Source organism: Martes martes, assembly GCF_963455335.1.
Source record: "Martes martes genome assembly, chromosome: X".
Lineage (NCBI taxonomy): Eukaryota > Metazoa > Chordata > Mammalia > Carnivora > Mustelidae > Martes > Martes martes.
In genome coordinates, this window is record NC_137897.1 from 36,708,045 (window position 1) to 36,735,408 (window position 27,364).

At 44.7% G+C, this 27,364-nt stretch overlaps 1 protein-coding gene across 1 annotated transcript in view; it reads left to right on the top strand.

The window, feature by feature from the left end:
• MAOA (monoamine oxidase A) overlaps positions 1–27,092 on the top strand; it is a 67,841-nt gene extending 40,749 nt beyond the window's left edge. Inside the window, exons 4-15 of the mRNA XM_080794995.1 lie at positions 4,830–4,934; positions 5,645–5,736; positions 10,837–10,978; positions 11,626–11,775; positions 12,072–12,231; positions 13,147–13,243; positions 16,333–16,386; positions 20,300–20,357; positions 21,777–21,874; positions 23,690–23,801; positions 24,007–24,069; positions 24,266–27,092. Coding sequence (XP_080651121.1) covers positions 4,830–4,934; positions 5,645–5,736; positions 10,837–10,978; positions 11,626–11,775; positions 12,072–12,231; positions 13,147–13,243; positions 16,333–16,386; positions 20,300–20,357; positions 21,777–21,874; positions 23,690–23,801; positions 24,007–24,069; positions 24,266–24,412 — 1,278 coding nt within the window. The 3' untranslated portion in view covers positions 24,413–27,092. The remainder of the gene's footprint in view (positions 1–4,829; positions 4,935–5,644; positions 5,737–10,836; positions 10,979–11,625; positions 11,776–12,071; positions 12,232–13,146; positions 13,244–16,332; positions 16,387–20,299; positions 20,358–21,776; positions 21,875–23,689; positions 23,802–24,006; positions 24,070–24,265) is intronic.
• Positions 27,093–27,364: the final 272 nt, after the last annotated feature.

Below are 27,364 nucleotides of genomic sequence, written 5' to 3' on the forward strand. Positions count from 1 at the left end.
GTACCTGAGCTTTTCAGTTGTCTTGTTCCCCAAGACGGGACTGCACAACTCATGGGCTGCCACGCGGCCTCATAGCCATTCCAAGTCCTGAGAGAGAGACTGAGAGTAAGATGAAGTATCAGGTTATGAGCAAACACCCGGGAATGTGCTGCCAGCCCTTGGAAGTTGTGTGAGAAGTTATACGTTATGGTTTGGGAGTTCTCTTCAACATCGAGGGAGCAGAGGCTCGGAAGATGTACACTGTAACACTGCGCAAATAGAAGGACAAACCCAGACGTTGGCTGAGTTCTGTGGGGAAATGGCAGGCGGAAAAGGCTGAGGATCAGACCCTCGGGAGGCAGTGGATGGAGGATGGGAGGGTTTTGCAAAGAAGGATGGACACTAGTTGGAGACTTGAAACAAGCAGGGCAGTACCATGGGATAGATGTTTCCATATTAGGATGGCTTGTTTTTGGTAGAGTAGAATGATGTAGGTTTGAAGAGAGCTTGGCTAACCTGCATTTGGAAAGAGGAAGAAAACGATTTTTTTTTAACTATGAATACAACGCAGTACTGCCATCCTATTTAATGCCTTTTTAGATGATTTCTTTAGTTAAAGCATTATTAAATACTGTAGAAAAGAAACCATCCAAAGATTTCTTTTATAGGCTTGTCAAAACAGCGGGACAAGGAGAATGCCAAGGAATTCATTTGAGTTGGGCAGACTTGTTCCTCAACCAGTCTAGCACATATCTGTTTATTTTCAAGATAATTAAAAAAACTGCTTGGAAGCCTTCCTCGGGGGCGTGTGATATTCTTTAATAACACCCACTTCCTTTTGTTTAACTAAAACCTAAAAGTACAAAGAGCCGAAACTCTCCAACATGCCAATCACTAAATGTTACTCACTTACTCTAAACTTGGTTTATTTTATAAGACCTACAATAAAGAATGATGTGGGAGTCGTAAATTGCCATCTCCTAGCAATAGTCTCTTCTTATTAGGAACGTCGGTACATTGAGGATATGGTTTCTCAAAGGGATTTAAGCATTTGGGGCACAGTTCTAGGGACATTGTGTTCTGCTTGACCTCAACTCAGAGACACTGCGCTTTAGAGATTAAAGGCCAGAGGGTTGGAAGGGTTGGAAGGCTCCAGAGTATAGGTACAAAACGAACTTGACCTTTACCCACGATTTTTTTTTCCTTTTATTTTCCAAGAGCAGTAGCCACTTAGAAATATTTGGAAGTATTTGGAAATACTGAGAAAGTATGGGCGCCTTTGGGAGAAAACGGTACGGTCACATTTACGAGCTTGAGAAGGTCTGGTTGGCAGGCTGTTCTTACTCCATCAAGAGACAGCTCCAGGCCCTGCCGCTGCACCGCTTTAAGGATTCCAAGGAGCGAAAAGTTGTCTTGAGTTGTCTAGTTTAGAAGCAGGCCGTGGAGGAAATAAGCCTTTCAGGGGTTTCAGAGAAAGGAAGAGGTAACGTGTAGGGGTCTGTTCCCACGTATATGCATTTCTTTAGCAAACAGATTCTCTCTCTTTTTTTTAAAGATTTATTTATTCATTTTAGAGAGAGAGAGAGAGAGCATGAGCGGGAAGGGCAGAGGGAGAGAGAATTTCAAGCAGACCCCATGCCAAGTGCAGAGCACGATTTGTTTCGATCTCACAATCCTGAGATCACAACCTGAGCCGAAACCAAGCGTCAGACACTTAACCGACTGCACCACCCAGATGTCCCACTGTTAGGTTTTCTATGGAATAAGAGCAGAGAAGCCAGGCATGAAGAGTGAAACTAATTAGTCAAATCCCTTTCTCAACTTGGTGCCTCTGTCAATAGGATAGAAACTAATGTTGTAGTTGGCCAGCCTTTATGATCTTCTTTTAGTGTTTCCATGGCTCCCATTTCTAAAAAGATTGCCAGACTGGACTCTTCTCTCTCCTTGGATTCTTTACTTCTCCTGCCACCTCTTTTTTTTTTTTTTTTTTTAAATCAAGGCTCAGATCATGGGGCCTTTAGGCTGTGTGTGAAATGAGACTCTGGTTGGCATTGTCCTGAGAAGAACTTTATTAGGAATGTGGGACACATTTTGTTGAATTACATTTATACTTATCTTAATGTCCCCAGATGATTGAGCATGTTTGTTTTTATAAAAAAAGTATTTCTTTTCAAAGCAAAGATCAGTTTTTTATGAGACTCTTCCTTGAGTATAAATACATTTTACAGAGGAAAATGTAGAATTTTCCCCGATTTCAACTAACGAAAGAACTGTAATGACAACTCACTGTTCTGAAGGCTGCCCATGAGCTGTTAACCATCAGCCTCCTCTCTGTAGCTAGCATAGCATTCTGGGTAAAATGTCTGCCCGTTTTTCTCCAGACGTGCTTCCTCATTTCCCAGGGTTGACACTGTTTCCTCAACAGCCAGCTTATCCCCCGGAGCTTCTTTGTCTCCATTTTTATTCCTTAGAAACATAAAAGATGGTGTGGGAAATTTCTAAGTTTTCACATTTCCAAACACTCCTTCATCCAGTTGGGAGGGTTAATATATCTCTAGAACAGACCTATCCCCACATTCTGTCAACCCTATGGGAAGGCCAGAAAGCTTAATGTTTATGAGCAAAGGCTTCGGGAACAGGAAATTTCCTTTCTACTGTTTTCCAGCTAATATCCCTGGGCTTTAGTTTCCTCATTTATAAGATGGAAATATTAATAGTGCTTGCCTCCACAGGTTTGGGGTGAGATAATGCATATGAAGAGCTTAGCCAGGGCCAACCATGGAGAAAGATCTCAATAAATGTTAGTAATAATGATGGCGATAGTGGTGGTGATGATAAAGGTTTGGAGTCTCGGAGAATTGTGTTGCAGCATTACAAACATGGCATTTTTTCAGATAAGAAATCAGATCACATAATCTGCCAAGGTTATTTGAATTTGCTACCGTGGCAGGCAAAATTACTTGTCACTTAATGGCTGCTGTGTATCGTTAGTTGAAGAGTGCATGTGCGCACGCATGCGTGTGTAAGTGTGTGCACATGAATGCAAATGCTCTTGGGTCTTGTGTCCCTGTCTTGATGGTTAGGAGTTTTGCTTTAGTTCCCCTCCCCCCACCTTCTTAATTCAAAACAGTTCTTAATACTGTGCAATATGCACAGTAGGCTTTCTGCGAGTATTATGTTTTTCTTTGATTAAAAAATACAAATCTCAAGCAAAATTGAATTAGTAGAAAATATTTAAATCTTATGAATGTTTTATTTTTAGAGGAAATGAATTAGGAGTGAAACCTTAGAAAATACCCAGACCTGGTATCTCTTCCCCAGGGTTCACTCTCACCTCACCCCGGTGTTTGCATAGCACAGGACTTGTCACACAATGGAAATGAAGTCAATGGTGGCAAATAATTAGCTGTCTTTATGTTCGAGGTCTTGGTACCAGCCAATAGAAAGCCATTTCCGGCTAACAAGAAGGGGATCTAGTGAAAGGATATCAGAGAGCCCACAGAACCAACAAGAGTCTGGAGAGCCACATTTAGGAATAGGCAGAGTACAGGGGAGCTCTGGCAAGTTAGGGGCAGGAACCACAGTCATGGTCTTTAGAGCAGGAAGCATATGTGCAGCATGCTGCCATGGGGAAGGAGAACCCAGAGTTAGCTTTCTTCTGTTGTTGGGTGACTCATTCCAGGTCAGAGAGTGTGTGTGATTGGCCAAGCTTAGCTGACAGGCTCACACCCTGGCTGCACCAGTAGCCAGTACGGGTGGAGAAAGATCTAGAACATCACCTGCTGTAATGGGAGATAATATCCAGGATCATCCTCCCTACACATCTACCCACAGAGGAGAGTCAGTTTCCCAAAAAGGAACCAGGATAATACTGGGAGAGGAACATGGATGCTGGGCAGCCAAAAAAATGTCAAATGCCTATTATTCTGTTTCCCGTATTTTGATTCTTTTTTTAAAAAAGATTTTTTTGGGGCGCCTGGGTGGCTCAGTGGGTTAAAGCCTCTGCCTTTGGCTCAAGTCATGATCCCAGGGTCCTGGGATCGAGCCCCGCATCAGGCTCTTTGCTCCATGGAGAGCCTGCTTTCTCCTCTCTCTCTGCCTGCCTCTCTGCCTACTTGTGATCTCTGTCTGTCAAATAAATAAATAAAATCTTAAAAAAAAAAGATTTTATTTATTCATGTGACAGAGAGAGAAAGATCACAAGTAGGCAGAACAGCAGGCTCCTCGCTGAGCAGAGAGCCCAAAGCGGGGCTCAATCCCAGAACCCTGAGATCATGACCCCAGTCGAAGGCACAGGCCCAACCCACTGAGCCACCCAGGCTCCCCCCATATTTTGATTCTTGACTTCAGGCATAGCCAGTAGTTTAGTCAGTCTTTATTTAGCCCATGTGAACCCTAAAACTCAGTCCGAGATATTCTGCTTTGTTGTTCCAGTCTTCTGTGTGGTCCAAGGACAGTCTTCCATGTCATCATCCTGCTCTCATCTGAGTGGGAGCATCCCTGCAAAGAGATTAGCTAGCAAGGAGCTCAAGGGTTGAGAATATTGTGGCATCAGCGTTAGATATTAGGATGAGCTACCTTTTTTTATGTTCTCTGTATAAGTACAAGTAAGTTCACAGCTATTATTCCCTGTAAATTAAAAGCAGGTAGCACAACACCTGGGGCATTTTGCTAATCTAATTGAAATTCGGGGCCTATATAGATAAAATGTATTTACTTCCCATCAAAGGTGATGCTTTTGCAATAGGAGAGCATACTGTTAGTTTGAAAATGCCTCTTATGTTGGCTGGGTTTTGTTATTTAGAATGTCATCCTAATTTAACGTATTATCCTTTGCTTTTATGTTGTAGGGGAGAACTTACCCATTTCGGGGGGCCTTTCCACCGGTATGGAATCCCATTGCCTATTTGGATTACAACAATTTGTGGCGGACAATGGATAACATGGGGAAGGAGGTAAAATGTGTGTTCAGCTTACACGTGACCTTAATAACCTCCCAATAGTGCAGGGAACGTCATGTATGAATCTGGACATTCATACATGTCATTTCCAACGCGCCCAACTGCTCTGCCAAGTTGGTAGTATTTCCACTTGCAAGGACAATGAGTGCTGCGGGGCTATGGTAATTTCCCCAACACCATACTGCAAGGGAACCAGGATTCAGACCCACATCTCTCTGACTGTAATGCCTGTGTGTTTTCAACTCTATGGCACTGAGAATTCGTGTGACGTGTTTTTGCCAGTTACCCTATGCATAGTTGCCTTATCCATATGTGATTCCACTTTAGATAGTAAAGGAAAAAGGGATTTATTCCCCCCGAGTTTTTTTTACTTAGGCCTAGGCTCCATAAGATCACTCTCTCACACTTAAAATGAGTGTTGGCATTTAATAATAAGGATCATCATCATAATTACATATTCATTTTTATATATACATTTATGTGTAATCCCCCCCCTTTTTGCATCACCATCATCATTATTATGGCAACAGCATTAAGGCGTAGAATGCAGAGACCTATCCATCCCAACCCCACCACTATCTGTGCCAATCACACATCCCAGCACACACCCAGGGACTGCTTTTCAGAGGTTCTCCTGAAGGCCTGTTGGCATGGCAGTGGGCAGTAACCATCACACCTGAATGTGGGCCCTCCTTCCTCTGCAGATTCCAGCGGATGCACCGTGGGAGGCCCCACATGCTGAGGAGTGGGACAAGATGACCATGAAAGATCTCATCGATAAAATCTGCTGGACAAAGTAATCTTTTTTTAAAAATTATTTTTATTAACATATAATGTATTATTTGCCCCAGGGGTACAGTTCTATGAATCGCCAGGTTTACACACTTCACAGCACTTACCATAGCATATACCCTCCCCAATGTCCATAACCCCAACACCCTATCACTACCCCTCTACCCCCCAGCAACCCTCAGTTTGTTTTGTGAGATTAAGAGTCTCTTATGGTTTGGATAAAATAACCTTGACTATTTAAAGTTTACCTTTCATCTTTCCTTTGGATCCTTTCTTTCTTTTTTTTTTTTTTTTAAAGATTTTATTTATTTATTTGAGTGAGAGAGTTGAGAGAGAACATGAGAGGGGAGAAGGTCAGAGGGAGAAAGAAACGTCCCATGGAGCTGGGAGCAGATGTGGGACTCGATCCCGGGACTCCGGGATCATGACCTGAGCCGAAGGCAGTCGCCCAACCAACTGAGCCACCCAGGCGCCCCAACCTTTGGATCCTTTCTGTCCTATCTTGAACTGTACTGTTTTCCTTTTCTTTTTTTTTAAGATTTTATTTTTAAAGTAATCTCTACACCCTACATGGGGCTTGAACCCACAACCCCAGGATCAAGAGTTGCATGCTTCACCGACTGAGCCAGCCAGGGGCCCCTGCAGTGTTTTTCTTAATAGGTTGTAGGAAGAAAGTTAAGAGGAAACCTAATGATCTTTCGGTCAGTAGCATCTTTGAAGGAACTTTAGACACTGCTGAGTGGGTTTGAACATAAAATGAATCTAAAACAAAGAAAAGAGGAGGAAAATGAAGTAGAATTTTTTTAATGAAAGGGCTGTGTGATTTGCAATAAAACAAGTAATAGTGTATTCAAATTATACAGCAGTCAGCTAGAAAAGCAATTTGGAAAGATATTAAAGTCGTTCCCTACAGATATAGAAAAACATGGAATGGAAGGCAAGCTAGTCTTTATTAATAAAAAATCTAAGTTTTATAATGTTTTCAATGAAAACATGTGTAATGAGTTGAGTTACTTACAGATTGTTTAGTCAGCGTTCAGGGGCTGCTATGTGAAGGCACTGTAGCTATCAGTGAGGAATTGTGGTGAATGTGTTAGGCATGACCCCCAAACTCATGGAGTTAGTATTTTTCTAGCAGGAAAGATTGACATTATGCACATAATTCCATAATGCTACTAGAGTGACAAACAGGGATCTCGATCTGAGGGTAAGGAAGAGATTTCTGGATGCAGCCATCTTTAAACATAAACCAAGGACTAAGTGCATCCACTAAAAATCAGTGACAGAGGATGGGAGGAGATAGGAAAGGGTGGATGGTGTGGGGGACAAGGCATCTTCCAGGAATGCCACAAAGTGCTTGAGGGAGAGAGAGAGGAAAGATGGATGGTGTGGAAGGGAGTGTCTTCCGGAAATGAGGCACAGTATTTGGGGATAGACAGGAAGGGAGGATGATGTGGAAATATGAAATCTATAAGGAATGTGCCACAGTGGATGGGGGGAGACCAGATGGATAGATAGTATGGAGATGACATGTTCCAGGAGTGAGCCATAGCAGATGAGGAGAGACAAAGGGTGGATGGTGTGGGGAAATGGTATCTTCAAAGAATAAGCCCCAGTGGAAGGGGAAGAAATGAAAGTTGGTTGGTGTATGCAGATGGTATCGTCCATGAATGAGCCATAGTGTATGACAGTAGACAAAAAGGCTGGATGGTGTTTGTGTTGGCAGCGGGCGGGGCCAGGGGGAGTGGTGGCGCTGGCGGTGGTGGGTATCTTCCAAGAATGACCCAGTTGATGGGGGAAAGAATAAGAATGAAATATGTGAGGGGATGGTATCTTGTAGGTATGAAACACGATGGACTTGGGGAGACAAGAATGGGTGTTTGGTGGGTTGGTATCTTCCATGAGTGAGTTTAATCCATGGAGGGAGACAGGAAAGGTTGATGGTGTGGGGGAATAGTATCTTCCAGGAATGAGCCATCTGGTGGGGGAGACAAAATGAGTGGAATGTGTGAGAGGATGGTGTCTTCCAGGAATGAGCCACTTGGTTTGGGGGGTGGGAGGTAGGAAAGCTGAATCGTGTGGGGTGATGGTATCTTCCAGGTAGGAGCCAAATGGATAGGGACAAAGGAAGAAAGAATGGTGTCGGAGGATGGTATCTCCGAAGGATGAGCCATAGTGGATGGGGAAATAGGAAGGCTGGATGGTGTGAGACAATGGTAACTTCCAGGAAAGAGCCACATGGATGGGGGAGAAAGGAAGGATAGATGGTGTGGGTAGATTTTATTTTCCAGGAATGAGTGACATGGATGGGGCGTGGGACAGGAAAGGAGGATTATGTGGGGTGGTGGTGTCTTCCAAGAAGGAGCTAGTGGACACGGGTAGGCTGGAAGAGTTGATGGTGTGACCAGATGGAATGAACCACAGTGGATGGGGGAAGAAGAGAGGATGATGTGGGAGGATGGTATTCTTCCAGGAATAGGCCATGGCAAATGGTCGGTGGGGGAAGAAGACAGTATGGATGGATGGATGGTGGGACAGCATCTTCCAGGAATAGCCATTGTCTATGGAGGTAAACAGGAAGAGCAGATGGTGTTGAGGGGGTGGTATCTTCCAGGAATGAACCATAGTGGATTGGGACAGGTAGAGAAGAGAGGATGGTATGAAAAGATGGTATCATCAAGGAATGAGGTACAGTGACTATGGGGTGGGGGAAGTCAGAAAGGGTAAATGAAGTGGAAGCAAGTTATCTTCCAGGAATGAGCCTCAGTGGATAGGAGAGACAGGAAGGATATATAGTGTGGGAGGAATGATATCTTCCAGAAATGAGCCCGTTGACTGGTGAGACTGAAAGGATGGTTGATGAGGTGAATAGTATCTTCCAGGGATGCAACAGTTGGTGGGGGGGATATAGGAAGGATAGAAACAGTTGAGGGTTGAGGGGATGGTATCTTCTAGGAATGAACCACTGTAGGAGGACAGAAGAAGGGTAGATGGCTGGAAGGGAAATTTATCTTCCAGGAAGGAGCAGTAGTGATGGAGGAGGTGGGAGAGGGACACTGGGAGACTGGATGATGTGGTGACAACCTGGAAACAACACAGTAGATGTGGGAGATCTGAGGGAAGATGGAGGTTGGAGGATGGTATCTTCCAGGAATGAGCCACAGTGTATGGGGGAGGGCAGGATGGTTGATGGTGGCTGAGGGGATATTTTCCAGGGATGAGCCACAGGTTATAGGGGGAGACATGGAGGTTGGATTGGTATCTTCTAAGAATGAACCATATAGATGGGTGGAGACTGAAAAACTGGGTAGTGAGGGTGGATGTTATCCATCAGGAATGAACCACATGAACAGGGGAAGTCAGCAAAGATGGATGTGGTGAGGCATGTTACCTTCCAGGAATGAGCCATAGTCCACGGAGGTAGATAGGAACAGGGTATGTATGTGTGCAGGCGGGCGGCGGGGGGGCAGTGATATCTTCCAGGAATGAGCCACAGTAAATGGGGAAGATGGGAAAGCTGGATGGTATGGGAATAATGGTATCTACCAGGAATGAGCCTTGGTGGACGGAGAGGAAGAGGAAGTGGAATCACCCAGGAATCATGGAAGGGGGGGTTGACAAGAAGGGTAGATCATGTGGGAGCATGGTATCTTCCAGAAATGAGCGTCAGTGGGTAGGAGAGACAGGAAGGATGTAAGGTGTTGGGGGGTGATATGTTTCAGAAATAAACAATAATGGACGGCAGGGAAGAGGATGAGTGGATAGTGTGGTGAGATGGTTTCTTCTAGGAATGAGCCACTATGGATGGGGGAGGCAGGAAAGTTGGATGGTATGTTCCAGGAATGAGCCATAGTAGAATGGGAGGAGACTAGAGGTGTGGTTGGTATGTGGGGAAGGTTGCTTCCACAAATGAGCTACATAGGTGAGGATAGATGGGGGAGGGCAGACAGTGTAGGAGAATAGTATCTTCCAGGAATGAACCACAGTGTCTGGGGGGAGACAGTAAGGATATGTGGTTTGGTGGGATGGTATCTTCCAGGAAGGAACCACAGTACCTCAGGTATGTGGTGGTAGGGGGAGCTATAGGAAGGATACATGGTGTAGCGGTGGTCTTTCCTGGCAATGAGCTACAGTGACAGTAGATAGGAGACAGGAATGAGGATGGTGTTACGGCACGGTATCTTCCAGGAATGAGCCACCGTGGATACTGCAAGATATGAAGGGTGGATGGTGTGGGGGATGCCATTTTCCATGTAGAGAAAACAGGAAACAGCTCTTAAAGGCCCTGAGGTGGGGAGATTGACATGTTTTTGCCGTGCTATGACAGTATGCCTAGAAGCTAAGGATGCCACGAGAAAGCGGTATAATTAGAGGTCAGAGAGGGGGCTGGTGGTGGAAGATAGAGTGGCCACATTCAGGATTTTTGCCTTTTGCCATGAATGCCATTGAAGGGTTTTTTGCAAGTGGGGTTTTTTCGTTTTGTTTTGCACTGTCAGAAGACTTCATTGGCTGCAATGTGGCAAAGGGCCAAAAGGGGTTGTAGTCATAAACCAGGTAGAGATGGCCAAGAGGAAGCCACCACCGTTGTGACCCAGGTGAGATATGCTGGTGGACTGGAGCAGGGTGGGAGCCGCTCAGGTGAAGAGAGGACGGTTGTTCAAATAAATAAGAACTGTATCCTTAACAATCCCTCACCAGCATCTTGACCCTTTTAGATGGTACCAGAATTAATATATTTGGAGCAAACCCATAACTCCCTCAAAACAAAGGAAAAGGTTATTTTTCACCAGGAGTTAAAATATGCATTGCTTCAGAAGTTGAGCCCCTGACGTGTTTTGTTGTGTTTTCCCAAAAACAGTGCAAATGCTTTTGAACCATACTGAATTGTATTTTAAAAAGCTGCTGTTCTCTTGGGGCGCCCCGGTGGCTCAGGCGGTTAAGCATCTGCCTTCCTCTCGGGTCATGATCCCAGGGTCCTCTCTCTCTCTCTCTCTCACTCTCTCTCTCTCAAATAAATAAATAAAGTCTTTAAAAAAAAAAAAGCTCCTGTCCCATGAAGCATGTATGTATTTACACCCGACTGTCATCTTTGTCATGCGACCAGGACTGCTAGGCAGTTTGCATCGCTCTTTGTGAACATCAATGTGACCTCTGAGCCCTACGAGGTGTCTGCGCTGTGGTTCTTGTGGTACGTGAAGCAGTGCGGAGGCACCACTCGGATATTCTCAGTCACCAATGGGGGCCAGGTACGGAGTGTCCGTTCTCAGCCTGTAACTTCATTTGTGGTTCTGCCCTCACCCAGTGTGCCATCTTAATAGCCGCTCCCGTGTCTGGAAACGTGAGTGGATCTGAGACACGAATTTTTGAAAACATTTCAGTGAATGTGCCCCAAACTAAAAGTTCTCCTTTCCTTTTCTCGTTCCTGGAGATGCATTCACAGCTTAAGAATGTTTCGTTTTGAACTAATTCGGTTTTGGGAAATCAGGTCCGTCCTTTTGGGGTGGGGGGAGGTGGGTAAAATTAGTCTAGCTCTGTGGGAGAAGCTGAGTTACTACGATCAACTGATTTTCAGAAACTTCTAGAACTGGTACTTAAAGTCATCTGTGTTCCAGACAGGCTCTGTTCCATAGTGCAAGGTGTAGTATCTTTCTCCACCAAGTGAATATTTTCTCTCCTCAGAAGATCTTTGGAACACCCTAAGTTGTTCTTGTGGCCCTAAGAGATATTAGCCATTTGACCCTTAGCTTTAGCAAATGTAGGACAGTTGCATCTTTGAATTAGCTTTATACTTAGAAATTCCACATTTCTTCTTTTGACCTGTATTTTACTTTCTAAGCTATTGTGATCAGTATTTTGATGTTTATAGTCCTCATTGCCTGCCTGCCTTCTATAGGAACGGAAATTTGTGGGCGGATCGGGTCAAGTGAGTGAACGGATAATGGAACGCCTCGGGGACAGAGTGAAGCTGAGGTGCCCTGTCACCTATGTGGACCAGTCAGGTGACAACATCATCATCGAGACGCTGAACCATGAAACTTACGAGGTAATTCAGCCTAGTCCCAAGGAACATATTTTAAATAGGCCTTGTGTCTTCCACAGCTTCTAACCAAATACCATCCAAGCAGTGGTGTAATTAATGCTGGTATGACCCCAACTCTGTCTTCTAAATTACCATTTTTAGTTGATCTGCCTTGTTCTGTTGTGCTGCCTCACAGGGGCCTCATTTTATATGTGGTTACCGCTCGGTGTCATTCTAAATGATAAATATGGTGTTTCTTCCCCTCTGTAAAGACTGAGACTCACACGTTTGAGGTGGTATTCTGTGTCTGTGTCTTTTAGTGTGGATACGTGATTAGTGCCATCCCACCAACTTTGACTGCCAAGATCCACTTTAGACCTGAACTTCCGTCGGAGAGAAACCAATTAATCCAACGTCTTCCGATGGGAGCCATCATTAAGTGCATGATGTATTACAAGGAGGCCTTTTGGAAGAAGAAGGGTAGGCTGCACCTGCTCATGTTTAAATTGTGTTAAGTGAAGAGACCACACTCTCTTTAGGGACCTTCTGGTAGACCCTGGCCAGAAAAAAGATGACAGAGATAAGTATTTTTAAATTGGTAGAGAAGAGATCAGAAATCTCAGTCTGTCCATCACTTTACAACCCCTGGTGCGACACAGAAGGACCCCAAGAGCCCTTGCCGTCAATGAAAGGGAAAGAAGAGATCCCACCAAGCGGCAGGGGCACCATGGCCCAGGTTCCTGGCATACGTCCTGCCCCTTTCTCTAAATGAGAGGGTGACGCAAAGGAGTGCTGGGGGAAGAGCGCTGCTTTGAAGTCCCACCATCCTGGACTTCGCTTGCTTACTAGCTGAGTGGCCTTGGCTGTGACACTTCACCACTCAGCATCAGTCTCCTTACCTCAAGTGGTGATAGTGAGACCTACTGTCAGGATGTGTGCACCAACTAGCTGAGGCAGGGCCTGAGTGGATATGGCAGCTCTTGTTGGTAAACCTGGTCCTCAAAGGATTCCTTCCCCCAGCTTCTTCCATGGGATCCTCGGGGTGATTCCCTCTGACACAAGCCTCTTTCCCTGTGTGCTGCAAGGCTCCGGGCCCTCAGTACGGTATGAGCCATGCATTGGTCCTACATGACATTTATGTAGAGGTCATCAAGATAGGTCATTTTCCACATGTCTGCATTAGCAGACATCTTTGTGTAGTTAATGTATTTAATAAGGAAATATCTTCTAGGGTTGGGGCAAAGACTATTTGAGATTTGCCTTCCTCTTAGCAAAAGAGTTTTATACAGTGTATGTGTGTGTGTACATATCTCTCTATATATCTATATATATAATTTTTCCCTAAATCTTCGATGAGGTCCATGTCAATCTCCTCTTGATTTTTTCCTTATTAAGATTACTGTGGTTGTATGATCATTGAGGATGAGGAAGCTCCAATTTCAATAACCCTGGACGACACCAAACCAGATGGATCGCTGCCCGCTATCATGGGGTAGGTTAGAGCTGGGTGCTTCGCATTTCCTAAATTGTGTCTTGGTGTGAATGCTGGCAGAGCGTATGGACTCGAGCTCCAGCAATTGTAAATAACCCTATAGGAGTATATCTTTTTCTGTACTTTAAAATATTAATGTTTGGTATGTGGCACGGAACTCTGGGAAACTTTACAAAAACTGACACTATTTGAACATGTGACTCTTTCTTTCTTTCCCCTGTGCAACTCTTGAGGACAGAGTGAAGGAAGCAGCTAGACAGGTGGTAGGGTAGACAACCCTGCCCAGGGCCAGAATGTCCACACTCATCTAGAATGAGAATTGACTGTTTTATTCTGTAAAGCCTTTCAGAGTTAGGGTTTCTGGACCTTCGGCTCTTCTCCATTCCAGACATCACTACACCACCAGTGTGAATACGTTAATTGTTACCCAGGGATATGAGACCAATGACCAGTGAGGAACTGCAGTTGGAGGTACAGCCAGGCCTCGAGTGGACGTCCCTCGTTGTGATAGGTCACGCCCAGCTGTCCTTCGCTAGAGATGGTCCAGGGTTTGGTTCTGTGTCTGGAAGAGGAGAGCTCTCCCCTTGTCCTCCCAGCCCCCACCGCCCGCAGCAACTCTGCTGTTGGGGGCCTAGAGGTCCAGACAACAAGCAGTGCTTTCACAAAGGAGTGCCTAAGGAGCGCCTCCGCCTTCCGGAATGCCCTGCCTTGGCCCCTTCCTCAAAGCTCCACAAAGGAAAGAGCTGTTTATTCTCTCACGTGACAGCAGAACAGCGGGGTTCTGTAAGAGCCAAGTGGCTTCCAGACAATGGCGGTTTTCCCCTTCCCCCTGGGGAGAGTCGAGCTCATACACATTGCATCATCGAGGGGAAATTACAAAACCAGAGGCCGACCCGTGACCCAGGACTTAGCAGGCGGCGCTACCGGACTGCCCACAAGTCGTTTTGTAAGCACGTCTGTGGCTGCAGACCATCAGAACGAGCCCCAGCCTCCTTGGGAAGGGCGGTGCTCACAGCGCAATGAGCTGAGGACCAGCGCGTCCTCTCCATCTCTAACCCCACTGGGCGAAAAAGGATACAGATTATGGGGGCCGTTTGCCATCACCTTCTGCGTGCCAGAGGAAAACAGAAGGTGGACGTAGGGGTCTCAGGAGACCATCAAGACCAACCCAGCTGTGACTGGAAGGACACTGATGGTCTTCTTGCCCCCGGAGTTAGATGTTACGGCATCTGCCTTTCTGGGCTTTCTTCGGCTTTATTAGCCAGGATATGCTTGGCACAAGTTTTCCAGATGGGAATGGGGTTATTTAGGCAGTTCCTAAAAAGTGATACTCTAATCTGTTTTATCTGGACCATTGCCTACGCCCTGCTCTTGCCTGCACACTGCCTGGTCTCCACCCTGCTCTTTGCTCTGGGCAAGGAAAGCCTTGAGGACAGGGGTGGTAATCATCCAGGCTGTGATTGTGATGACTGGCAACTACAGAGGACTGTGTACTTTAGAGTCACAAAATGTCCCCAACCCAAAGCAGCGTGTTTCATTTCCTCAATAAAACCCCAGAGCAAGTTAAAGAATAGTTGTCTGTAGTTAGAGGTGGGTCAAAGGGGTTGTTGTTGCATTCTCGTTTTGAGATTTGGCAGGAATGGCCACCACAAACTGCCCTTTAGAGAAGGAGGTATAAGAAGCACCCAAGATCGAAATCATTTAATGTTTCATACAATATTGGCGATTTTCACTGAAGTTCTGTGTGAGACTCAAAATGACAGATTCTTGCATAAACTTAAAATTTAACCGGAATCATTACTAGTAAGCCATAATGTAACAGTGTTAAATCAAGCAAAATTATGACTATTTCCCACAGAGTTGATTCGTTCAAATTCCTTAGGTTGTCCACAGATTCCTCCGAAATACTGTTCTCTGGGTTAACGGAAATTCGTTGTATAATCCTTGCTCCCCAGAATGATCTCAAGTAACAGATGGCTCTAAAGGAATTGCCAGTCAAACTGAGGAACGGTTTAATTTGGGTGTGACGGAGAGGGTGAAATATCTGTGTTCGGCTCTTGCATTCTCAGTCCTGATCTACTTGTCTTTTTGGCCTAGAACAAAGAAATATAAGTGTAAAACTTTCTCTAAATGGAGAAATAATTTCAGTGTCCTTTAGCTCATTGGGATTTGTGAATGCTTTCTAATAATAGTGTATGTAAGTACTTCTTGTCATGACTCAGTTCTTTAAAACATACATCCAATTAGTAATAATCAGTATTTACATATTAATTATAACCAAGTTTTACTGAGTTCCTAAATTTGGGGGAGGTGCTAGGCCAGTTTCCCAGAAGCCACGTTGGAGATGGAGATTTGGGTGCAAGGGGTTCATTGGGGTGTGTGCCCCGGTCACTGCCTGTGAGGAAGAGAAGGAATCAGGATTGGGCAGAGCAAGAGGTTGGGCTCCAAGTGTTGTCCCGGCTGAGGTCTCCATCCCACAGGAAACTCTAGAACTGGGATGGCCCTTGATAGGTATCATGACCTGAGGTGAGGGAGTGGACTTTAGTACCCACTGCACCCCAGCGCCGGTCGTTCTGGGGAGAGGTGGGACCTGGAGCCAGGCAGCCCTCTTCTACAGAAGGCGGTGGCTGGGGAGGTGTCCAGCCCTGAGCTCAGGGTAATGAGTGCTTGGTCCCGAAGAGGACTTTGGAGGGCCCATGATGGCATCCACTACAACTACGTACTTCAGTTTGGTTTTCCAGCTTTTATCAAATTTTTGGCCGAAGGCAAAGTTCACTTACCAAGCTATCATTTAACGCAACATTAATTCAACTAACATTTGATTTCCAACTATATGCCAAGAGTCGTGCTGAACTCTGGGGGTAAAACACTGAGTAGGAGGTGACCAGTTACTTAGGAGCCCGCAGCCTAGAGAGATTTTGGACACAGGGAGGTGGAAGGCAGCCTGACATTTGCTCTAATAGAGGGAAATAATGGGAGTGCGTGGGAGAGTTCATCAATGCTGAGTGGGCGGAGGCAGGAACATTTCAAAAAAGAGGAGGCAGCTCTTTTCTGTCACCTAATTGTTCAAATGTAACCTCTCTCTGCAGTTTCATACTTGCCCGAAAAGCTGACCGACTTGCCAAGCTCCATAAGGAAATCAGGTAAGAAGTGACATCTGAAACACACGTGAAAGCTTAGCTTCACATTGTACTGGTCACATTAATAACAGTATAATGGCATCTTGAAAAAGTCCATGACTCACAAGTAGTCTTAAAATCCCCCCAAATCAACCTTTTGTCACCATGGCAACCTTTGTGTTAAAGTTCCCTTGACTCAAGGCTTGCCTGTATGCATAAATTAATTTAGGTTTATATACTTGTGTTTATTGTACAATGGTTGAGAGGTAGGGTTTCCCTGTAGGGTAGATGGAAAAAACTGATAGGAAACATTAGTGGTGCAGAAAGCTTTAGAGGCTGAGTCCTGATCGCTTTGCGAGACCATTATCCCTTTTCCAAGGTTCTCTGACGTGTACTTTTTCCGAAGAGCAAAGCCATACGTGTGGGTTTCAACGTGTTGCCGCTTGTGTACATAGAAGTATCCCCTTTTGATTATCTAGGACACAGCTCTGACGTTCCCTTCTCCTGATAGCTTCCTAGTATAAAACAATCATTGTAGGACAGTGGCTTTTTTTCTTCCTTCTCCCTTTCTCTTTCTGCCTTGTTGTATTTGTTTTGTTTTGCCTTGGAATCCTTTCCTTTGTTCAGATAAAATCTTACCAGGATCTCTTAACCTGGAAACAGTCATTTGGCTGTTTGCGGAGCGGGGAGGTGTGCCCCGGAGGGTAGCCCTAAATCCTTAGTTAGCTTTTGAAGAGGACCAGGACACACACAGATGTACACTTCTCTCTGCATTTAATTAAACAGTTAAGCAGCAGAGAGTTACTTTGATGACTTTGGAATTCAGGCTGCAGAAGTTTCCACATTTGCGCATTTGTTTGTTTGAGCTACCGTGAGGTCTGATTTGGGGAAGGCAACTGTTTGTCCATCTACTCACTCAAAAGAGGAAGAATTTGGGGTCCAGTGGCAGGGAATGGTTTGTCCAGGTCTCCACAGCTAGCTTGTGACAAGTCAGGAATAGTATCCAATGCAAACGTTTTTTTTCATTATGCCACACTAAGCTTGACATTTTCTTTTGGATTTCCTGCTTTCCCTCTTTATTAATAGTAAAATAAATACCAGCCTGGATGTAGACATTTGGTTATGATTCCACATGGTGGCTGAACTTTTCAAAAGTTTTTATAAGGCAAAACCCTTAGAACTCCAAATGTGTCTTTGACTGGAGCAAGATTCCCAGAACGGGCTGCGTTGACATCTGCCAGAGAATGTTTTGGGAATATGTTTTTTTCTGAGGCCAGTAGATCATGATTTGGTAGGTTAAGGGTGGGGCTTCAGTATTTTGTGTTTTTTTTTTTTAAAGATTTTTATTTATTTATTTAACAGAGAGAGATCACAAGTAGACAGAGAGGCAGGCAGAGAGAGAGAGAGGAGGAAGCAGGCTCCCCGCTTGAACAGAGAGCCTGATCAGGGCTCGATCCCAGGACCCTGAGATCATGACCTGAGCCGAAGGCAGAGGCTTTAACCCACTGAGCCACCCAGGCGCCCCAGTATTTTGTATTTTTTAACAAGCTTTTTAAATGATTATGATGAGCAGCCAGATTTAGAAACCAGCGAGTAAACACAACTACAAGAGATTTCCACAGTGACCTCTTTTGGCCATCACTTAAAATATGGTTTATTATTTTTAAAGCTCAACTAACCAATCACTTCATCGCTCTAACATTTTTGATTTACCTAATTTTTTGAAATATTTTTACATTTTAATGGGACGAAGGGATGGGGAATATGACTTCCTAATGGATTTGTATGAATTCATCCTTGACTTACCTGATAACTATAAAATATAGTAAATAATGACTTCCATTTCTATTGTAAGTGGCTTATTGTCCATGCATGAAAAACTAACTGCAAGGTAAGTTGACTGGATTTTAGATTTCATTCTGTTTTAATAAAGATTTTTTTTAAAGATTTTATTTATTTATTTAACACAGAGAGAGAGAGAGAGAGAGAGAGAGATATTACAAGTAGGCAGAGAGGCAGGCAGGGAGAGAGGGGGAGAAAGCAGGCTCCCCGCTGAGCAGAGAGCCCGATGCGGGGCTCAATCCCAGGACCCTGGGATCATGACCTGAGCTGAAGGCAGAGGTTTAACCCACTGAGCCACCCAGGCGCCCCTGTTTTAATAAATTTTTTATCACATGTCCCGAAAATAAGCCCTAAACATCATTAAACCTTTAGAATAATGATCGTCCATATATTTGTTTTCTGATGGACTCTCAAATATTGGAATTCCATTGTAACACCCACTTGAAGTGGGTAAGAATGTGTCCTCTCATCATAGAGTAGAAAAGAGGCTACCATACTATCCCGAGGATGGATTTTGATTCAGTACATTTTTATTGGGCCTCAGCCTCCTCATCTTTGACATAAGGGGCTTGGATTGGACAGAGAGAGACAGAGGCAGACAGTAGGCTGGAAACTTCTTCCAGTTCTGCCTTTCCTTTATGGTTATTCATCTGCGGTAGGAACAGCTCCTTCAAGGAAACCCAACTTTTCTTGTTTGTACTGAAACTTATAGAACTACCTAAATGTTCTAGGACATCACCTCACCATTACCTTTTGTCTCTGAAAACCTTCCGTGGGAACACAGTGGTAATTAGCTAATTGCCACCATGTTTATGATTTCATTTCCTCTTCCTGATTTAACACTGCATCTCCATGAAATGAAAGTTGTGGGAATTATATAAATGGCCTAAATGTGAGCATTTGGATAAATTTATAAGGTTAGATTTCGTCTCACATCATTCAGAGAAATGGAGGACATGTTTTAAAAATGTTTTCTAATGTAATCAGTAATGTAAAATCATCATTTTAAAAAACCTCTGTTTCTTTTATTACTAGTAAATATAACCTTCGTACCCGTCCTTTACCCCCGCTTCTCATTTTTGGCCATTTGTCTCCTCACCTTTCAGAACTTGCCTTTCAGATTCGAGGTAAACCCTGCACCACATTTTTTAGCAAATTTTCCCCCCAGTTGCTCATTAGCTCATAACAAATACTTTGGAGCAGTTTCAATGTTGAAACTATATAAAGATTAAAGTAGGTAAATACCAAAGCATATAATTGGCCCAGTGTGAACCCGTTCAAACAAATCCTGCAACTGAACCATTTATTTTGAAAAGGGGGTGATTTTAGTAAATTAGCACTTTTTAATTTCCCCACGAGTGGTTGTGAGTTTTCCCCAAGAGTGGTTGTGAGTTTAAAAATACCTATTTCAAGGAGCATTTAGATCAGTGAGCTACTGTTTTTTTTTTAAGCTCTACCACATGTCATGAGCTGTGATAGTCATTTACATAATGAATTATGAGGGTAGCCAAAGACTGACTGAGGTAACATCGTGTAGCACATTCCTTGGAAGTACTGTAGGCCATTCTGTCACGTGCCTGATGACTAGAGTAGAAAGACTGTAGGCCTCTCATGGTGTGGCATATTTTATGTTATACTTAAAAGATTAAATGAGCTTTGGGTAAAACATAAGTAGAGGATAGTTAAAAGACGCTGTCATGTGGACTGTGGACTCCTAAAAGGGATTATTCTAGAATTCTACGTGTTCCAGAAAAGTGACTTAGCATCATTTCCTAAACTGAGTGTACTTCATTGAATCTTATTTTCCCCATTTGAATCTTGAATAGATAGGATATTGGGTTGTAAAAGAGACAAAACTGTTGATGGAAAATTCTGTTGTGTCTTCAAATCGGATGACCGTATTGAGGCATAGAGGGTTGACCCAAGTGCAGAGGTTCATGGAACTGTTCATGTTGTGTAGTTACCATTGATTTTAGATTTTCCTTAATACATCTGGTTCATGGGTGAGAGCCAATGATGATGAGTAAACTCACTGTGTTTATTCTCTACTCCTCGGTTATTACTTCCTTAACATTTTTTTTATTCTTCTTTACAGGAAGAAGAAGATCTGTGAGCTCTATGCCAAAGTATTAGGATCCCAAGAAGCTTTACAAGTAAGAAACCCTCGGCTTTAATCCTGGGAAGGTTCTGCTCTGTTTGCTCTATGTGGTAAAGCAAAGCAGAGTCTGGTTTCCTGACAGTCTTACGAAGAGAATCTTATGAAAGGATATGCTTACTGGAGGATTAACTTTAGTCACAGAAAGGCCAATGAAAGCCGCCATCAGGTGCATGCAATTTCTGATGCAGCAGTTCCTTGGGCTGTTTTCGCGTTCCCTGGATAACTGGCAGCCAATTGCAATCAGGGCCTGGAGTCACAGGTATTATCTCCAGGGTGGGTGAGATCAGTTCCCAGAACAGAGGTCCTGCCCTCCCATCAAAACCAACTGACTGCTCTGAAGCAAAATCCCGAATATATCCTTGTTTGTTGGTGAGCCCACTCTAGTGTATGCTCGACGGGATGTTTGGAATCTAGACTCTTCTCACGTCAAAGCCACACTAATGGATTTCTCCATTCGTACAGTTCATTCACACCTCACGTAGGGATTCCAGTACTTTCAGTCCACCACTGAAAGGGATGATGGGAATGAAGTTCTATCTGAAGATGCTATTAGCTGGCTGGGGACTCTTTCAGGGGATTACCTCCGAACTGTTCAAACAATAAACTCGCAGACTCTGTTAGAGAAGAACTCAGAGAAGGTTCTCTCATGTCTCTTAGAAACCATTGTTCATCTCTAGTTGTCCCCATTTTACGAGGATTCCCATCATTCACTTTCCCAGCTCAGAGAAATGGCTCTTACCTTTCTTAAACACTACACTTATCTTTTTTTTAAAAAGATTTTGTTTATTTATTCTAGAGATAGTGAGACAGGGGTTTGTGCAGATGGGTGGAGGAGTAGGGGGAGAAGGACAAGCAGACTCTGCGCTGTGTGTAGCACCTGATGCGGGGCTCGATCCCAGGACCCCAAGATCATGACCTGAGCAGAAATCAAGTGTTGGACCCCCAACTGACTGAGCCACCCAGGCACTCCTGCATTGTGCTTATCTTGTGCCTCCTCCCTTCCACCTTTTTTTTTTCAGCTGTGGTAGATGGGGAAGTAAAGTCTGTTAGTTTAGAGAATCCAGAGATTTGAGCACGCCTTTCCAGAATCTGATTGTTCCTGGGGCTTCCCGTAGACTTAGACTAAAGATTTCAGAGTCTGCGTGACAGTGCCCTCTCTCCCAGATGCTGGAATATTCCATGCCTTCCCTCATCAAGAGGTCGAAAAAGTCAAAGTATACATGTTTTGTCACTTGATACCTCCTTGAAGGCCATTTACTTGGTATGGTCCTGTTTCCCCTTAAAAAGAAAAACAGGGCCATCTTTTTTTTTAACTTAAACTTTTGTTAAAGTAAAACACACAAGAGCCTTCATGGTTGACAGGTAGTATTTCGGTTTTGTCTTTACTTTGGAATTCTCTCCCTACTAAATGCAGCCGGTGCATTACGAAGAGAAGAACTGGTGCGAGGAACAGTACTCTGGGGGCTGCTACACTGCCTACTTCCCCCCCGGGATCATGACGCATTATGGCAGGTATGACCCAGACACCATCCCGATTATTCCAAGACATGCACCAAACTTTTTTTCTTTTAAAGACTTATTTGTCACTGAGAGAGAGCACGCGCACGTGTGCACAAGTAGGGGGAGTGCCAGGCAGAGGGAGAAGGAGGCTCCCTCCTGAGCAGGGAGCCCAATGTGGGACTCGATCCCAGGACCTCGGGATCATGATCTGAGCCGAAGGCAGATGCTTAACCATCTGAGCCACCCAGGCGCCCTGTCATGCACCACACTAAACTCATAAGCAAAGTTTGGGGGGAATTATAGAAATAGTAGTCAGCATTCCAATTTCAAATGCCCCGTAGTTAGTGTGTAGATTTCTGGGTGTCCATAGGAGAATCAAGATGCTGGTACATAGGTGCTTAGCCATCAGCACACAGAACAATAGCAGAGCGCCGGTGAGGATTTCAGATGTCAGTGCTCCCACTGTCAGTGCTCCATGTGAGCACTCTGCAAGCTGCCATGTCCTCCCACTGGCTTTCTTGAGCCCGATGAGACATCGAGTTCCACGCGACTACCCTAGGCTTCTGGGTGCCCATCTCCACCTACGGACGTTGGCTGCAGACATCTCACTGCAGCCACTTGTCTTCGGCAGAGCTGTCCCTTCCGTGGACAGCTAACCTGTGAGGAGGGGATCTCCGCACGGATTTGGGGAAGCCCAAAGAGAGAGTTTCCTGCTGGATGTCTGCAACTCCTGACGGCCTTCCCAGCCCCCATGCCGTTACCCAAGGGAGGGGTAGGGGGAGAGGCGTTTGGGCATAAGCGTGTCACTGGGTAACGTCCATGGCAGGATACCATCCGTCAGGTTCCCAGAGGAGCTGAGCTAGAACGTTACCTCCAGCTCATGTGTGTCCACAGAGAAAGAGGGACTTGTTCACTAAGATTTTTCTTTGTTTTCAATAAATTGAATCAAATAGTCTTTTTGTTAGTGATAACGGGGTTGATGAACTGGAATAGTTCGGAAGGCAGAGTAGAAGCCCAGAAGTGGAAACTAGAATCAAGGACGGATGAAACCAGAGATTTCTGAATTGGAAAAAGGCGAGAAGGCCTTGCGGGGTACAGGGCGTGCCGCTCGGGAGAGTGGATGAGAACGGCTGCGGACGTGGGTCGGTTTCAAAGCTGATGAGCTAGGAGGGGACACTTGCCCATTCAGCCCAGTCCTTCTGTGCCTTTCTTTGCCAAGACCTCTTTGGAAGGGAAGGCCCATTTCCCTGTCCTCAGCCAGTCTCCACATAAATTCACAAAAGCTAACTGTACAGACGTGGTTATTTTGAGACAGACAGACATCTAATCCCTCGGGTCTGTCCTTTGCTGGAAATCAGTTCCTCTCCCTGTCTTCCCATTCACCACTGTGGTTCCTCCTGATACCCTGGGAGCGCCCGCTTGGCTCGGGTCTGCTGCCGGATCCCCTCTTGTGAAGACTGCACCCCTTTGGAAAGATGGTGTCGGGAGTAGAATGGACTGCAAATAGGAAACCTACAGCCAAGAAATCTGATTATAGATTTCATGTGTGTTCTTGTCTTCTGATCCTAGCTGGCTAGGAAAAGGCCAGCGTCACCTTTAGTGACTAATGATCTGACAGCCCGATTCTCTCTGGCTTGAAAGTTCACATCCTTGGGCACAGGCCCAGGGAACAGGGAGGGGCCTTTCACCTTTGGCTGAGCCACACAGGAGTTTTGGAAATGATCTGAGTTGCGTGATCTTGTCTGGGGTAAATGAGGGCAGCAGTGGGCTCAGTGACCTTCTGTGCCTTCCCAGGTAACTGTACGTGACCTCTCTGTTCTCTCAAAGGGTCATTCGCCAACCGGTTGGCAGGATTTACTTTGCTGGTACAGAGACAGCCACACACTGGAGCGGTTACATGGAAGGGGCAGTAGAGGCCGGTGAACGGGCGGCTAGAGAGGTAAGGCAGGGGGTACGTCACTGTCTCGCCTGAGGCCGGTGGTGGTTTTGGCATCGGGCCTTTCCGGCTCCTGACACAGATAAATGTGCACATCCACTTCTCTGCCACTCTCTCTGCTCCTGGGGGGCTCCTCGATGGCGCGTGGGGCCCAGTCCATGGGGACTTTAGAAGCTCACTTTGTAACACCATGGTCACTTTCTTGTAGATCTTGAATGCTTTGGGGAAGGTGGCCAAAAAAGACATAAGAGTCCAGGAACCTGAATCAAAGGTGAGTTTCGCGGCTTCCTCTCCATGGACCAGTGATGAAATGTAAAGCTCTTGACTCTCATCTTCTAGCTCTTAAGGTCATTGTAGATGCCACTGTCGGGCGTATGTCCACGTGCTGGCCTGGCAGATACGTTCTGCCTGCCCTTGTCCGGGCGAACGAGAGTCGCTCTGCTAATGCTGTCTACTTATCCATCCAGGATGTTCCAGCTATGGAGATCACCCACACCTTCTGGGAGAGGAACCTCCCTTCCGTGGCAGGCCTGCTGAAGATCATTGGCTTCTCCACATCAGTCACCGCCCTGTGGATTGTGGCGTACAAATTCAGGCTGCTGACACGATCTTGAGGTTTCGGCCTCGCGCTTTCTGCTTACTCTTTTCCCAGCATCATCAAAAGCAAAATGTTGGCAAAGGCCACATCATTGGACCATCTTTAAATGCACTGGTTTTCACCCATAAGTTTAGTCTCAGTTGGTGTCAACGTAAAAACCACCCAAAGATCACCTCGTTAATTTCCGTGAGATCAAAGCTTTATCACATTCTTTGCCTTGTGTCAACTAACTTGTGTTGGCTGGTAGAATAATACCTTGTGACCAGCTCCCTAATTTCAAGATATGTGATTGAAATGCTGATGAGAAACAACTTCTGTGTCCTGTTTTCTCTTTTATAACATGAAACGCCGAATAATTGCAGAAATGGAGCGGTTCGCTTTCCCTTTGTAGGGGTTGAATAGGAAGCGACCCAGCCTGTGACCGTCCTTTTCACTCCTTGGGAAACGGGGAAGCATGGGTCCAGAGCCAAGAGGTGGGGCTGAGCCTGGGGATGAGCAGCTCCCCCTTTGGAGGAGGCAGTGAAAGAGAAATGAAAACAATGGAGGTGTAGACCACTGAGGGACATCTTATGGGTCGTCCTGGCCACTTCTTCCTGTGAAGTCTCTAGACATCTAGTCTGATGTTTCAGGTGACTTGCTGTGACTTGTGTGTAGCTCCCCAGGAGAGCAGAGCAGACTAGTGGTGGGACTATCCCCCGGGAGGCCTCCTGGTGAGCGCTGCAGGAGACTGACTGCAGTAGGCATTTTCTCTTTCTCTTGGAAGATGGCTAGACAGCACGATAACCTCCTCTGCCGATTTCAAAAAAGTATTTTCGTTTTTTCAGGTAGACCCTGGCTCTCTGAAGGCCCCTAGTGGTGTATTTTTTTTTTCTTTTTTCCTAGGACCACAGTAGAATTAAGCAGATCCATTAACTTGAATGACGGAGTTACCTTTGAGTAAATATTAACATGCTGATCTCTCTCAAACAGGAACTGAAATACACATGATAAATTCTGATTGCTATTTGTTGAGACTATCAAATAGAGAAAGGAAACTGGGGCTTTATATTATAATCTCACTGACTTTAGTTATTAAGTTTATAACAGACATGAAATTGAGAGGTTTTAATATGAAGACTGAGTTCTCTATTTTAGGAGTAATGTGCACCCAGAACAGTGCCCACCTCTTTCTGGCCTTCACCATTTAAAAAACTCAGATTTCTTAAAGCCCCCTCCGGAGGTGTCAGCCATAAAAGACTACTGTTCTACATATAAACATCTAGGGGGAAAAGTCAACACCAATGTGATCAAAGAAAGCAGTTGACAAGGCTCAGTGGACTTGGGTCCACAGGTGGATACAGAGTTCACCTTATCCCATATCATTGATGAATGAGGCATTTCATTTTAGAAGAAGTTCCTAGATAGCTAAAGTTTACTCTTTTGTGTACCAAAAATTTTACATAAAATGTAAATGTTGCTGGGTATACTTCCACACATTATTCAATAAGCTTCATTCCAATTTACCTTTTTTAATTAATCAAGTGAATCCTTATGTGTCTTGATCATTTTATACTTTTAAAAGAGAGTGATACCATTGTGTTTGCTCCTCTACTGAATGTCACATGATTGTTTTATAGCTGGTGAATCTACTGCTGCTTCTCTCATACTGCTCTTCCCATTTTCAGGATTTTCATACCCTTATTATCTCCTAATACCTCTTAACCTAATCTCCTATCTTCTACTGAATGAGAATTAAAGATTGCCAGGGAAAATCAACCCAAGTTTATTACATAATTAACTTTATTAATTCACAAGTCTCTGGACCCTGATAATGAGGGCTTAAAGTTTCCAGTTTTGCCTATCCTAAGAGCAAAGAGCAGGATTTTTCCACCACTCTTTACTTTGTAATTGAAAAGCGTTTTGGCTAACTAGGAGTTTGGGTAATATCTTGGATATGCTCCAGTCCATAAGGAGTTGGTGCATATTATATCAAACTGCTCAGAGAAATCACAGCCCTGATCTATTTCAGTTGTTTCTGTTCACTTACTGATTAACTTTGTTCTGACACACCTTTTGGGAAATGCTGACTTCAACTTCTTAACTGGCAGCAGTTTTAACAGTAGGGAGGTTGTTAACATTATCTGTGTTTAATGCTGAAGGACTCCTGAGTACGTAATTTACCCTCCTTTCAAACTTTTTAGAAAACCAATAGTTTACCCAAATGAGATCAGCCCCATTAAGCTGTTGATTAAACTGTAGATCGAGCTTAAAAATGAATGCTATTCCAGGTGTGCTGAGATGCGAAATCAGAGCTGAGAACTCCCACCATTTTATTTGTCCACCACCAAGATCCTATAGGTCTTTCTTCCTTCCCCAAGAAACTAGAGGCAGTTTAAGCAGCTGATAGAGCCTGGCATCTGCTTCAAAGTCCTGAAGGCTGCGTGGGCCTCACTCCACAGTAAGGTCGAGAATTAAACTTAAAAAGGTAACCTTTTTGTGACAACTGGTAAAGAAGGTCTTGAACCGTACTGAAGAGAAAATACCGAAGGATCGTGAACTCTTTAGTTTGTGAACTTGGTGCCTAATGTTCTGTCTGAAATGTGCCCCAGTGCTACATGTGGGAGTATGCATATGTGTGTGTTTTGCCATTGAAGTAATGATTTTGCCCGTATGGTACTGTTTTGTTTGTTAATAAAGTGCACTGCCATCCCCGACGCAGACCTGGCTCCTCTTTTTAGTCAGTGAGGGATGGGCTTACAAGGCTACCTCGTACTGACTCCCAAATTCTCACAGTTCCCTTTGACTTTCACATTCTATCAGGGTTTCCTGGGAGCTGATTAAATGCTAGAATATTGTGTTCCTGACTGGGTCACAATCAGTGTGAAGTCTAATGGCAGCTTTCTCACCCAAGGAGCTTCTGATGCCTTGAGCCGATCACTGTGGCTCTCTGTTTCAGTCTCCCCATCTGGAAGAGGGTGGGTTGCACCCG